General features: G+C 46.0%; 1 protein-coding gene and 1 long non-coding RNA gene across 3 annotated transcripts in view; one reads left to right on the top strand and one right to left on the bottom strand.

Moving 5' to 3' along the window:
• Window positions 1-14,231, bottom strand: part of Lrrc1 (leucine rich repeat containing 1) — a 164,881-nt gene that overhangs the window by 37,603 nt on the left and 113,047 nt on the right. The window contains exon 14 of one of the 2 annotated variants that reach the window (XM_052187780.1): window positions 12,334-13,736. The exons of the other annotated variant lie outside the window; for it this stretch is intronic. Coding sequence (XP_052043740.1) covers window positions 13,572-13,736 — 165 coding nt within the window. The 3' untranslated portion in view covers window positions 12,334-13,571. Of the gene's footprint in view, window positions 1-12,333; window positions 13,737-14,231 lie in introns of those variants that run through there. 2 annotated transcript variants of the gene reach the window in all.
• On the top strand, window positions 8,006-9,268 carry LOC127688796 (uncharacterized). The gene is made up of 3 exons (XR_007978759.1): window positions 8,006-8,119; window positions 8,563-8,624; window positions 8,902-9,268. It is a non-coding gene; the product is annotated as an uncharacterized LOC127688796 (long non-coding RNA).

Here is a 14,231-nt window from a genome sequence, read left to right as displayed (position 1 = left end):
AGAAACGGTCCTGTAGGTGGATCTCCAGCTCAGAGCCTATTTTCAGGGACTCCACAGCAGACATACACCAAAAGTAAACTAGTTTTCAGAAGAAGGTTTTTTAATACAGCAATCACAAAAACATTTCCCTAGTTACATTCAAAGATGACAAAGGAAATACTTCCAGATAGTCAGAGTTGAGTAAGAAGCACCACAAGAATGTAGAAGGAAACACCCCACCTCTCCATATATTTAAACCCCAGAACAGATGTTGTGTGGAAACTCTGGAGAGGCACCAGTTAAGTTTATCTCAGGCAGTCCTGGAAAATTCCCAGCTCCGTAGACTGATTAGTCCGCCCTTCCCAAAATTCTCTCAGCCTGGGAGGCATGGGGAACGTGTAGAAGCCTTCAGTGATTAGCCTGCCACGATGCACATGGATAAGGAGAAAACTAACGCCAACAGGTTATAAAATGGCAAAGTGCGGATCTTCACAGAAACCCAGTCATTTTGGCGAGGCTTGCCCAGTGCATTTTTAATAGGGATGAGAACACACGCACCAGGCTTAGTTCATGATGCTACCTTTCTTTCTCGAGTGCAATACTTAATATGAAACTGTAGTTCCATCTCAGAGATTACAGCCGTCTGCGTGGGCCTGCCAAATGAGCAAATTCATGTCCTTTTATGGTGTGACGTGTCTGCATTTCCCAATTTACAGTCTCAGTCTCTACCTCACACCCTTCTTCACTCCATCAACACAAGGCCCCACTGCATCTCACCTTTCCTTTACTGCTGCCCACTTCTCACAGGAAAACAAGGTTCACACAACCCTACTGCTTACCTGCAGAGCCAGGCTAGCTGTTAGCTGGTTTAAAAGCCTCATAGAGGGTTCATCTCCTCTGGACTTGATTCAAACTGTTTCCTTCTCTATGCACAGCCATAGCTAGTAGCCAGCAGTAGATATTTTATTTGGGAGAATCAATTAAGAATTAATCTGGAGTGGCTTGGACCTCCTCCTTCTCTGCTTCTCCACATTTCCTCCCCGCCCCCTTCTGTCATGAAGGGCTGTGTCAACGTGTAAGCCCTGAAGCTGGGGCCGCAACTGAAGTAGCAAATCCAATAACTTCAGTCACCAGAGCAGCACCCGTCAGTGAGTCAACCATCCTAGTGACGATTTGACTTCCCAGCTGTCCCAATGTGTCTAATAATCTCCTAACGTGTAGGATTGCAAGGGACAACGTCAACTGAGCTAATAGAAGCACTGCAGCTTCCAGGGCTCCTGACACGGAACAGTGGGCACTTGGCGGAGGAGAGCTTTTGGGGGTTGGCCTGATGCTGCTATGGATTCCAGTGTGAAATACTGGCCCCCAAGATCTGGCTACTCTTGATGAGCAGATCCTCATGTACACCAAATGGTGCTATGTAAAATTTGCTCCCCAGTTGGAAACTGTCAGTTAAAATAAAGTGGCTGTAGCCAACTGTTAGAGAGAACAGAAATGGGCAGAGTTTCAGTTACTGGGGTGGGAGTTGCAGGTAGGGACCACGAGGAAGAAGGAGGAAAGGAGAGAAGGAGAAAGGAGGATGAAGGCAAAGGAAGATGGAGAGAGCAGGAGGGCTTCACTGAACATGACGGGCCAGGGGCATGTGCCTGGGAGAAGTGGACCCTGAGGACACACTGATGGAACAGAAGGAACCCAGTCGAGACTCAAGCAGCAAGTATTTGGGTAGTGCAGCCGGGAAGTAGCCAGTCTAGCCTTTGAAAAATAGATTTAGGGCTAATCCCTCAGTAATTGTGCCAGAGTTGATTTAAAAATCCATATAGGACTCTGCCTTAATTACTGGTTGGGTCATATTAATAATTAATAGACTTTATTAAATTCCATATACAGAGAGCTGTTATTGTTACTTGACACATTGATGATATGACTCATTTTGAAGCCAGAAGAACTCCTGGGAAGAATCTGTGTCTGCAGAGACAGCCTGATTAGAACTACAGCACCGTGTCGTGTAGAGAATGTTGGCATGTTGGCGGTCTAAAGGCTAATTACCTTGTCTCAGGCAAGCTTTATCCTAGAACAGTCATTCCTTGCCCATCTCTATGTCAGAACAAACTTCCTGTGACTAAGAGATAAAAAAAAAACCCTTTAGAATCTATTGACTTAGCAGACCACCAGCTTCCACCAACCCAAAAGCTAAAGCTGTCATCATATGGCATCTCAAGCAAACAAAAGTGCTTCCTCTATCTCCATGTAACACTGCTCTGACATACTTACTCAAGTGTATTTTAAACTCGCTTCAATTGTGACTTTTTCTGTTCTGTGAAGTTTCATGGAAACTGAAACTGATGAGAAAAGTGCTGTTCTCATCCCCTGAGCCTCTGTTTCCATACACACCACTGTTCCTGTTGGGGGGTGGGGGGGTGGGAGGTGGGGGGAGTCTGTCTCCAATACAGCACGCTTCAGAAGTCCTCTGGCCACCAGATGTCTACGTGGCGTCATAGGAAACTAAAACTCCATGGAAAAAAGCAGCCATGTTGGAACATGGATTTGGGGTAACCTAAGTCTGTGTCCCAGTCACTCAAAATGGCTGGACAATAAACTAACTTCTATTGGCTGGACAATAAACTATCTTTTATTTCCTTGAAGGTGAGAACTGTGTTTTAGTTTTGTGCTTGTATTGACATAACGAATACAGTGCAGAATGAAAAAAATGCCACAACCTAAAAGGAGAGGGGCCTGCCTGTCTTACAGGGTGATGTGGTTTGGCTTTTCCCATCTGTGTCCTGAATCAGCTCCAGTCTATGGACTGCTTACGTGTGCATATCCTTGACCACCACATCTCACATCAGGATCTCCTCAAAAAGACTTGAGAGGTTTGACAGGTTAACTGGATCTTGTTGACCCACCTTCCAAAGTGGCCATGTTGAGCAACTCCTTCTCTGGGCTTTCCACTCCTAATGTGACTCTCTAGGTTGCATTATTTGAGAATGGTGGCCCGACCACCTGGGACCCCCAAGTTCAAAACCATGTTTGCAGACTCCAAGCACCATCAAGGTTAAGTGAACTGAAAGCAGACCTCTAGGTCCACTGGATGAAGCCACATAGACATCTGGTGACCTGGCCAGAGGACTTCTGAAGCGTGCTGTATTGGAGACAGACTCCCCCCACCTCCCACCCCCCACCCCCCACCCCCAGCAGGAACAGTGGTGTGTCTGGAAACAGAGGCTCAGGGGATGAGAACAGCACTTTTCTCATCAGTCTTCACAGAGAGTAAAAAGAGAGATGGCTATGCAGGAATTTAAAGGAGCTTTGGTCCGGTGGACATGGAATTAGAAGATATTTACAGAAGCAGCTGAAGACCTGGACCGTGGATCACTCATAGACCTGTGAGAGGAAAGATCACAGAGTGGCTCAAAGAAAAATGATGTCTAGGAAAAGATGTCAGAACAAGCAAGTTTAAGGGAACAGAGAGGGGAATAGACACTGGTGTTTCCCTCATGAAAGCCAGGATTCCCCCATAAAATAAAGCTTATTTTCAGTGGTACCTTAAGTTAGGGAATAAAGCCCTCGGTGCATGTGTGTTACTGACATGCACACAGCCATGGTAAGAACGCCAATGTGTCAAGGTCTTCTGTTTGTCACAGGAGGTGACAGTGAGGGATCGCTGGTGAGGTTCAGAGGGATGCCAATGCCTTCCTTAGGTCCAAGGGCAAAGGTGGCTGTAGAAAATGTCCACCGTAGCTTTCCCCTTAGATGTTTACGTCCTGAATACTGCTCCTTGCAGAGACTGTGCCTACTGAGATTAGCTGAACCTGACTCATTCAGATGTTTATAAAATGCGTAGAGAGCTGAACCTTGTTCAGCTGTATATAATACAAATAACCCTGCGACCTTGCTTATCGGTAGCGATCCCACCTCTGTTCAACAGGACGCGGCAACCTCACCTCACTAATCAACTGTATATAACAAACACACTGAGAAGTGCTACAACTTCTCCATCCAAGGGCCTAGATAGCCAGACCTCAGCTTCTCTATGCCCCTGTATCTAACCTTTCTACATTCCCTCACTGCTCCAGCTGGGTCAGTCCCTGCAGTTCTTCAAGAATGTGGCAGTACCTCAAGGTACTGCCCTGACCATTTTTAAACCACTTCTTCAGAGATACTGTTATCGACTCCTGGGCAGTCTGACGAGGGCTAGACCCAGCCGTGTGTCCGAGAGCACTACACAGAAAACGCAGTGAGCCCAGGCTATGCTGCTTGAAGGGACAAAGTCTCAGGTTCTCTGCAGTCAGCCTGCCTGGCAGATTAGCATCTGGCTGTGATAAACATGCAGCAAGTAAATCCATGACCCTGTAGTAGTGAAATGTAGCAACTGGTACCATCTGACTATAGGAAATCCCTGAACGCTTAGTAAAGGCAATACGGTAAATGTCTTAGATTTGAAGGGACTATGGTCTCTGTATATTTTAGCAAACTGGACTTAAGGGACTAGAGAGATGTCTCTGTGGTCAAGAGAACTTATTGCTCTTGCAGAGGACCTGGATTCACACAGTGGCTCCCTCAGGTCCCAGGGGTATGCCCCTCCCCCTCTAATGAATTCCCCAGGCAGTAGGCACTCATGTTATAGATACATACATGCAGGCAAAATACACAAAATAATAACTTTTTTTAATGGACAAATTGACACAAGCTCAGGTTATCACAGAAGAAGAGGTAACCTCAACTAAGAAAATGCTTTGGTTTTTCTGAGAAAGGGAACAAAATATTCACAGGAACAACTATGGAGACAAAGTGAGACTGTCCTACCTGGGCATTGTTCTATAAACAGTCACCAAACCTGAAATTACTATGGATGACAAGAAGTGCTTGCCGAAAGGAGCCTGTTGTGGTTGTTTTCTGAGGGGCCCTGCCAGAGCCTTGCAGATACAGAGGCCAATGCTAGCAGCCAACCATTGGACTGAGCACAGGGTCCCCAATGGAGGAGTTGGAGGGAGAACTGGAGGAGCTGAAGAGGTTTTCAACCTCCATGGGAAGAACGACAATGTAGGCCAACCAGACACCCCAGGGCTTCCAGGGATTAAGCCATCAACCAAGGGGTACAGATGGTTCCAGCCAAAAGTGTGGCAAAGGAATGCCTTGTCAGGCATCAGTGGGAAGAGAGGTCTTTGGTCCTATGAAGGCTCAATAGATGCCCCAGCGTGGGGAAATTGAGTGGGGGTAGGTGGGAGTGGGTTGGGTGGAGGGGCATCTTCTTGGAGGGAGTGGGTGGGAGGATGGGTTGCGGGTTTTCTGGGAGGGGGGAAACTGGGAAAGGGTATAACATTTGAGATGTAAATGAAGAATATATTCAATAAAACATGTTTTAAAAAAAAGAAAACAAAAGAAAATGCCTTCAACCTGGTGGTGGTGGTGAAAACCTTTAATCCCAGCATTCAGGAGGCAGAAGCAGGTGGATCTCTGTTAGTTCAAGGCCAGTCTGGTCTATAGAGCAAGCTCCAGTACAGCCAGGGCTACACAGAGAAACTCTGTCTCATAAATAAATAAATAAATAAATAAATAAATAAATAAATAAATAAATGATTAATTAAAGGGGGTGGCTGGAGCAAGGGGGTGGCTGGAGGGAACATGGCTAGAGAAATGCCTCAGAACTTAAAAGCACTGACTGCTCTTCCAGAGGTCCTGAGTTCAATTCCTAGCAGCCACGTTGTGGCTCACAACCATCTGTAATGGGATCTGATGCCCTCTTCTGATGTGTCTGAAGACAGCTACAGTGTACCCACATACACAAAATAAGTAATTCTTAAAACAAACAAACAAACAAACAAAAAATGCCTTCATCATATTGATCTGCGAGAATGCCCGTAGGCATTTTTAAATGACTGGTGTGGGATGGGCCAGCGTGTCACTTGAGCGGTGTCAACTCTGAGCAGGCAGTCCTGGGTGGAATAAAAAAAAAAAAAAAAAAAAAAAAAAAAAAAAAAAAAAAAACAAGCTGAGCACACCACGAAGCAAAATAATAACTTTTTTTTTTAAAAAATGGACAAATTAACACATTTGTAAGCAGCGTTCCTCCATGGTCTGTGCTTCAGTTCCTCACTTGAATTCCTGGACTATAAGGTGTAAGGTGAAATAAATAAATAAATCCTTTTCTTCCCAACTTGTTTTTGGTCATGGTCTTCAGTGCATCAAGAGAGCAAACCATCAATACGTCCATGTTCGAAGGAAATCTTATTTTCTCGGTGATTTGTGGGTTAAGGATCCTGGGACTTTATTAAAAGAAATGTTATTGAAAAAAGTTTTAACATTATTTCCAAACGAAGTTGTTGAACAGAAACGGACATCATTTAGATATGAACCAGTCATCAATCAAGCCCTAAACATACACTGGGAGTTTCAATATGGCTGACAAGTTGTTAGACAATGAAAATGGGCTTCAACATACATGTGTATATATCAAATATACACACATTGACTATACTGAATACACACACACACACACACACACACACACACACACACGGGTGGCAAAGAAAACTTGTTGAAAATACCAGCTCGGCTTCACGTTCCTGAGGACACTGGTTTCTTGTTGCATGAAGGGATAACAGGGGAGCCATGGAATCCTGGGGGCACTGCGGTTGGGTGTTGTCAAGGCAGGGTGCAGAACGTTCTTCAACAGCCCAGACGTAAGGGCTGATTGCAAACTTGGGAGGGTTTGGGACTGACTGCCAGGCACCCGCTCACAAGTGAGTAAAACACATAATCGCTTCGCTTCCTGGCAGCCCACACGCAGCAGGCGCTTGTGCTGCTGGGCATGTCAGGAACCGTTGACATATTCAGCACATCTAGCCTTCAGCACTTCAGCTCCCCGTGGGGCACTCACCCACAGGTAAGCACAGTTCCTGCTTCTGTGAGTTCTTCATCTACTGCCGTCAGTGAGCACATGTTAACAAGAGCCCAAGGGTCAGCGAGTGGGAAGGGAGATCGAGATGTTCTTATGCCTACGTAAGGGGCAAGTCTGCACAAATTCATTTTCAGGTAGTTCTGTAGAATGGTGGGGTTTTGGTTGTTTTGGGGGGGGGGGGTGTCGATGTTAACAAATAGTTAAAGAGAGTCTTGGGAAATAAAGACCCGTCGTGGAGGTCACACCGAATTTCCTTGTGTTGGAGCAGTGCTTCTCTAGGTGTGGCCCTAGAGCTTCTGCAACAGCTGGAAGCTTGCCAGAGAGGCCCATTTGGGGCTCCACTTGCATCTGCTGAATCAGAGGTTGTGGATAACTATTGGCTTCAGCCTGCTAGCACGTGATTCTGACGCAGGCTCAAGTTTGGGGACCACAGTACATCGCCACCTCCAAGAAGACACTACAGTAGATACCTGGTTATCTGAGTAGGCGAGACAGGCTCCAGTCACACGGAACAGTAGCACAGGGGGAAAGGGGCAAACAGAGCCCTTAACCTTCCTGCCACTCACGGCGCGCCGGTGCCTCCCAAGCTGCCAGTAACTACTAGGTGTAGCTGAGGAGAGGAACAGACCCTGTCATCTTCAGTTTTATGCATAGCAATGTGAGTCTGGAGTAGGTGGTAGGTCATTCATTCACTAGGGTGCAGTTACCACAGGTGACAGGCTGAGTTTCAAACCAGGTGTCAGGACGCATTGCCTTTACCTGCTAATAGTCCTCAAAGGGAGAACAAGTAGTCATGAGGAGACGCCAGCCCCTCACCTGGTGATCTTTCTACACCGCACCACTTTCAGTCATCCAAGAAGGAACCAGCATGAACAGGGGTTACCTTTCTGACAGGCTTCGGCATCTGTTGCCACCCATCCCTCAGATGCTCAAGAATGATTAAATTTGCAGGCAGCCCTAACCCAGCAGACCCAGCCCACGGCCTGTTCTCGAAACTTCCCAAACTAATACCGAAACTCACCGCACCCATTATGCCTCTGGGCCAATGGGCAGGACAAAAAAAAAAAAATCAGGAAGAACTTTCAATGCCTGGACAAGTAAGCCTGTTGTTTTGTTTTTCCACGCAGTGCTGAGTTAGGTTTAAACAAACACGCACTCACACCTCCGGGTGAAGGAAGGGCAGGCAACAAGCGGCAGCGAGCACCAGGCAGGACGCACACAGGCCAGATGAGCCCACTTCCGGTGAGTATTTTCTCAGGTGTTCAGGGCAGCCTAGCCGGGCAGTTTTTTTCCAAACGGCTTATTAGAATCGGCACCTTTGTGAGTTATTTGGAGGGGCCGTCTGGAGCGATATTTATATTGTCTGGGATCATGCAATATCATGATACAGGGTGTCACCCTACTACACCTCAGTGCCAGCCTGGTTTCAAGAGAAAGTTAAAGATCGAGCAGTCACACAAACTTTCTATCCAAGCCTTTTGAAGGGGGATTTTTTTCAATGAGAAACCAGCAGTCATATTTCTTATCCTCAAACTGCATGAAGGCTCAGAGATGACATATAGACCTCCTAGTGCCCGCCTTCTCTCCAAGTAGTGATGATTTAAAAAAAAAAAAATCCTAACTGATTGCCCCGCTCTAGAGATGCCTGCCGGTATTTATAACACATTAAATCTCTGAGCTTGCAGGTTCCTAAGCCGTCTCTGGTTAACATGGAAACATCAATTTGTTCTGGTCACAAACTAATCAAGTAAGTTATCTCCCAAGCTCCTTATGATTTGGCACCATTTGAGACGGTTGAGTATCAACCCCGTGGGGATTTCTGCAGCACTTAAGTAGGACACCGTGGTGCGTGGAGTATGGCGTGTGGGAGGGGTGGGCAGCTAGATCAAATGAAGGGCAGGCTCTGCATAAACCGACTGCAGTTCCGTGCTAGCGATCCTCCGTAATTTAGGCGTGCCTGACCCTAGTACGTCAAGACAGAAGCCTCCTAACCACAATACATGCACCTCTAAATGTAATTGCAGGCTAGAAGCCGAGGCCGGGAGAGGGCTGGAAAAACCGAAGATAAAACTGCAATCACAGATTCCAGTCGGCAGAGAAGCAGGGTTAAATTCCAACTTTGATTTTACGGCTTGACCTCAGGCTCATTTATGAAATCACCGGGATCTTAATTCGCGGCTTTGCAAAGTGGAACTGGGATAGGCTGTGCTGGCTCACTCTGGAAAAGCGACTGCTCAGCTGGCTCGGTGGGAGGGCACCTGGATGGGGCCGCCGCGTGACTCCTACCTAACCAGGGGCATCCCATCATTTGTTTCTAAGTTAAATGTTGATGCCTCAGAAGAGATGGGGGAAGGGAAAAAAACCCAAATAAATTCTTGCCTGATGTGGTGACTCCTGCCTGCTCTCAGGGTTGAAAATTACGGTCCTTCTGGCCAATAGGCAAAAGCGAAAACCCTTCCTGCAGTCAGCCGATGCACAGGCTCACTGTCAGGTTCTTCTGGTTCGTCTCCCTTTGCAGCCAGCAGTCTGTCCTTTAAAGAAACACCCAGCAGCACAGGGCCAGCTCTGCCCTCCCAGTTCAGACCACACTAAAGGGTGCTTTGTTTCCTGGGTCCTCGACACCTCCCTGCATGAAGTTCGTTTTCAAGCTACTCCCCGCCCCCTTCCCCATCCACTCCGGCTCAGAAGCTCCTTTGAGAAACGAGACAAAACATAGTATGTGAAGAGGGAGGAACGGATAAATCCTGGGTTAAAGCTGAGATAAGGAAGAAAAGGAGCCCCATTGACCCAAACTATAAAGCTCGGGGTCACGGTGAAATGGAAAATAGTTTGTGGGAAAGGAGAGATTTTCCTCGATTGGGCATATTTAATGGTTTCTTCCTTGAAATTATTAGTCTTATCTTGAGTAGTTCTTAAGTCCAGTAAAAATGAGGAAGTTTGACAGAGACCATTGAGAACCTCAGCAGTAACTAAACTAATTAAAATGCACTTATCAGAATTAGTCAAGGTGGTGAAAGCCTTATAATCCTACCACCAGGGAGCGGAGGCAGGAGGATTTGCCAGTTTGAAGCCAGCAAATCCTTGTTGGGCTGAAGAGCAGAAAGTTACCTTCATATAACTTGGGGGCCTATGTTTACAACAGTAGAAGAGCTTTGAGGCAAAGTGACCAGGAGAGTATGCGCCTGAGGATGCTGCCTGCCTGTCACACACGGCTAGATGATGCGGACTTACAGAACTCCAAAAGACATGAGGGTCATGGGAGCCGGGTCTGCACTAACTGCAACATCCAGTGTCCTGAGAGACACATACTCCATTTAGTCTCCTTCTAAGCTGTGAGAGGCTAAAGCGCTTAATCAAACCCACATGGAACGCTGGGATTCAAAGCCATGGTATCAAGAAAAAAAAAAAAACAAAAAACTCCAAAATGCTATTTTAAAGCATACACTTAAGTCCTTTCTTTTCCTTCCTTTCTTTGAAGCCTGCACGTTGTCTTTTTCCTGGGTGTGTTTTAAAACATAATTTCAGTCCCTTTAAAGGAAGTCTATTGGTCTTGCACTGATACCTGGTGAAGACCCATCAAATAATTCTGCTTTTGAGTGTCTAGGATTCTCCATAATCAGAAGACGAGGGCTATTTTAAAACACTGTTTTAACTGGCTCTTTCTAAAGGGAAGCAAGTTAACAATAGTTGGTGAAGCAAGACATCAACTCTCTGAGGATGTCACCTGCATCCACCCGCAGCTCTACAGCGGAGTCTGTCGCCACACCGGCCAGGGCACTGGTGGCTCAAGGAGAGGCATTTCCACAGGGATAGGACTGGCTTTTCAGGGTCACTTCCTGATACAGAAATACGTTTTTCCTGGCATTCATGTGTCCATTAATTATATCTCCATGGGCATGGCAATCTCCCAGATGATGACAGACGGGGTGCTGTGCAAGATGCTGGTGTTTCTGCCCTCACAGGGGACCAGTTGGTGAATACAGAGTTGGCTGCTTACCAACATTCTTCTAAAATTTCCGGAAGAAAACTGAGGAGTAGGCAATTATTTTATAGTTTCTTTCTGGTGTGCACCTTCACCTGCACTCTTCCTTTGACTTCAGCTCCTCTATGGGTGTGGCCTTTGTTGTTTTGCCACTCTATTCATTGAGATATAACTCCCTTGCTAAAAATAAGTAAAAATTACATATACATACATATATACATATACATATACATATATATATATGGAAAGAAAATGTTGTGGGAGCAAAGGGGGTAAAACCTTCCTTCCCACAAACATCTTTTTCTTCCTGTACCTGTTATTCCCAGCAGACACAGACGTCAGTGGAAGGGTGGACTCCACCCTTGCCTAAAGGAATGGAGGGACAGGGAAAACAGTGAGAGCCAGCGCTGCCCACTCTCACCCCCAACCCCCAGCAAAAGGTCCCGAGCTTCGGCTACTCAAAAGGAAGCTCTCACTTCCTTGCCCTTCTTGGAAAGGCTGTTGAGGTGTGGACTCCACCATGCAGCCAAAGTTGGGACCCGACGCCCTGAAGTTTAGGAGCGCCGCAGAGTCGGCCGACACACGCCATCAAGAGGAAACAAAACCCCTCAAACCCCAAACTCAAATCGGAACACAGCGGGCAGGTGGACGTGGCACAGACCGCAGAAGGAAGGGAGGGATGAGGCACAGAGCATTTCCTATAGTAGCTAGCTCCCTCCTCCGCCCTCTGGGGTCTCTATCTCTACTTCTATCTGCTCACCAAAGCCAAGCAAGATAAAAGAGCAGCAAATGGTGACTGACAGGCAAATGGTGACCTTTATAGGAAAACCACAAACAAAATACACTGGGAAACCTCCGTTAGTTTTTCAGAATCAAAATGGCTCTCTTAAATAAATTCTCTACGTTTATCTGCGTAGAATCAGTCCTTGAATTACCAAGACCCATTTTTCTAGGCTTTAAAACCAGGATGTGTCCGACCGACTCTTAAGATGGAGGAGAGAAAATGGGTCCCCACTGGTTAGGAGGCAAAGTTGAAAACTATTAAATGTCATGTACTGTCACCCCCAAAGTTTTGAAAATGTGTGTATGCAGGCGCATACTGACTATATGCACGGAATGCACAGAAGATTGAGGAGGTATTGCATTCACTTGGTTGAAAATGGCTTTCCAAGGAGTCCGGCCGGCCAGATGCCTCAACTCACAATGCTGAGCCCACACTGAAGGCAGTTCCGGGCTCTGCCCTGTGTGGAAACACGACTTGTAAATAGTCTCATCAGGAGTTATTCAAAACGACCTGGCTAAAATCTAGACACTTAGATACTTCTTAGCGGAAAGAAGTCCTGGGTGCAAGAACTTGTGCGGCTAGCATTTTGAACACACGAAGTTAACAATTTTTAAAACGCTATGGCCAATGTCCATGACGAGTTTATTTCATAGGGGAAATCCCCTCCCCCAAGCCCCCAGATTTCCCCAGACACCCCAGTGACTGGCACTCTGCCACTTCTCTTTCATCACAGCATACTTAAAAAGAAAACGACACAAACACAGTAAAAACATACCCCTTAAATTAGCAGATTTAAAAGTAGATCTTGAAGCAGTGTTTTGTTGCAATTTGATTAAAACTATTTACAGATCAAAGTGCACTTGTACAGAGATAGCAACATTTCTATTAGGGTATAGGTTACTTTTGCTTTATTGTGGTCTTTTATCCGGATATAAAACTTTTAAAGCTTTCTTCAGCAACAGTCATTCTTCTGTGATACATAAGTTACGGATCCACTGAATTTCTGAACCAGCTTTCTCTTTCTGTGCTTTTCTGCTGTATACTGTTACACGTGGCCTGTAGCCTCTGGAGCAGGCACAGCCTGATGCTGCACTCCTCAGAGCGGAGACAGGATGAGGGGGCGCAAATGGAATGACATATCTCGAGTCTGAGCCTTTGGTTCATCTTTTTGAAGAAATCACTTGACGAAACTTATAAATCACTGATAAATTCATCTTTCTGGTTAACAAACAAGCCAGCAGATTACTGATTAAAATGTGCAACACCACTTTAAAATGACCACGCCCATGCTCCCATCTTGCTGCTCAAGGATGCCACTGTTTACAACTGGTGTTGACAGGACAGGATACAATAAGGCACGGAGTGGATGGTACAGGTAAAAACGAATACTTTAGGCCTAATTGGTTTTTCTGCACGAATACGAAAATATGTACCGTCTTCAAGATAAAGTAACAAAGAAATACATCATTTTTTTGTTATGAAATACCTATACAAAATTTTAAAATTTACACCATCTGAGCTGCCAAGAAAGGTTTAAAAAAGTATCTTTTTTTTTCTCCCCCATACATAAAACTTCCTCTCCTCGGTGGGTCCATAGAACGTGGGTTCCGAATGTCCAGCACTCAGTGGAGGGACGAGGGCCAGAATCCCCCTTCTTGCTCTCTCTAACCCCAACACAAGACAAAAACGAAGGTCAGATGTTGACAGTAGTGTATTCTACTTATTATGAACAACTCATATTGAACATAATCAGGATGGGAGGCTACTGGTGCGCGGACGGAGGGACGGAGGGATGCGTAAGGCACTTGGTGCAAGAGCAGCATCCTGGCAGAGGGATGGTGGGCATGAGGACAGTAGGCAGGAGGCTCCTCACTCAGGTGCACAGGAACATCTCTACAGCAGGGAGGACACGGCAGGTAAGATGAATGCTACACGGACGTGGTAGTCACGCGCTCAGCAGCGGCGTGGTTGACCTCGTTTTTATTTGAATCCAGTCCTTTGGCGGCATTCATGTCATTCCGTAAATTCTCCACCGTCTTTTTCATGTTCTTTAATTCCCCTGGGTGTGGAGTGGCTCGCCTCTGAAGTGTTCTCTGCAAACAAACAGAGGCCCGAGTGTTTGGTTTAATCCGCTACTGTTTCAAAGCATGCAGCTTTGAGGCATTAGCATTCCAACACAAATTTTACAACTTCAGAAATCCGAGTTCCAGGGGAACGAGCTTTCTTCAGGGCTATGTGCATTCATGGCTGCTCACCCAGCGTTCACGGAACAGGAAAGTGACTTCATAGTCATGACCGGATATAGGAATACACTTAAGACTATTAGGACAAAGCGATAATAAGTTTCTATGTGTCCATGGAAAAACAACAAAATTTAAGATAAAGCTATGGAATAAAGAAGAAAGATAATAAAAAAACAATACCCTGAATTTAGATTTGCCCTACTGCTCTTTTATTATTCAGAGTAGCTCTGGACTGCTTCACCCCTCCAGGCTTGGGAGCTGAAAAAGAGAAAGCCAGAGAGAGGGGCTTCATCTGGCAGGACCGCTGGGTGCCACTTGCTGTTCTGATGAAAGTACATGCTCTTC

Source organism: Apodemus sylvaticus, chromosome 7 (assembly GCF_947179515.1).
Source record: "Apodemus sylvaticus chromosome 7, mApoSyl1.1, whole genome shotgun sequence".
NCBI classification, from domain to species: domain Eukaryota; kingdom Metazoa; phylum Chordata; class Mammalia; order Rodentia; family Muridae; genus Apodemus; species Apodemus sylvaticus.
Note: the sequence above shows the minus strand (reverse complement) of the source record. Positions and strands in the feature narration are given on the sequence as shown.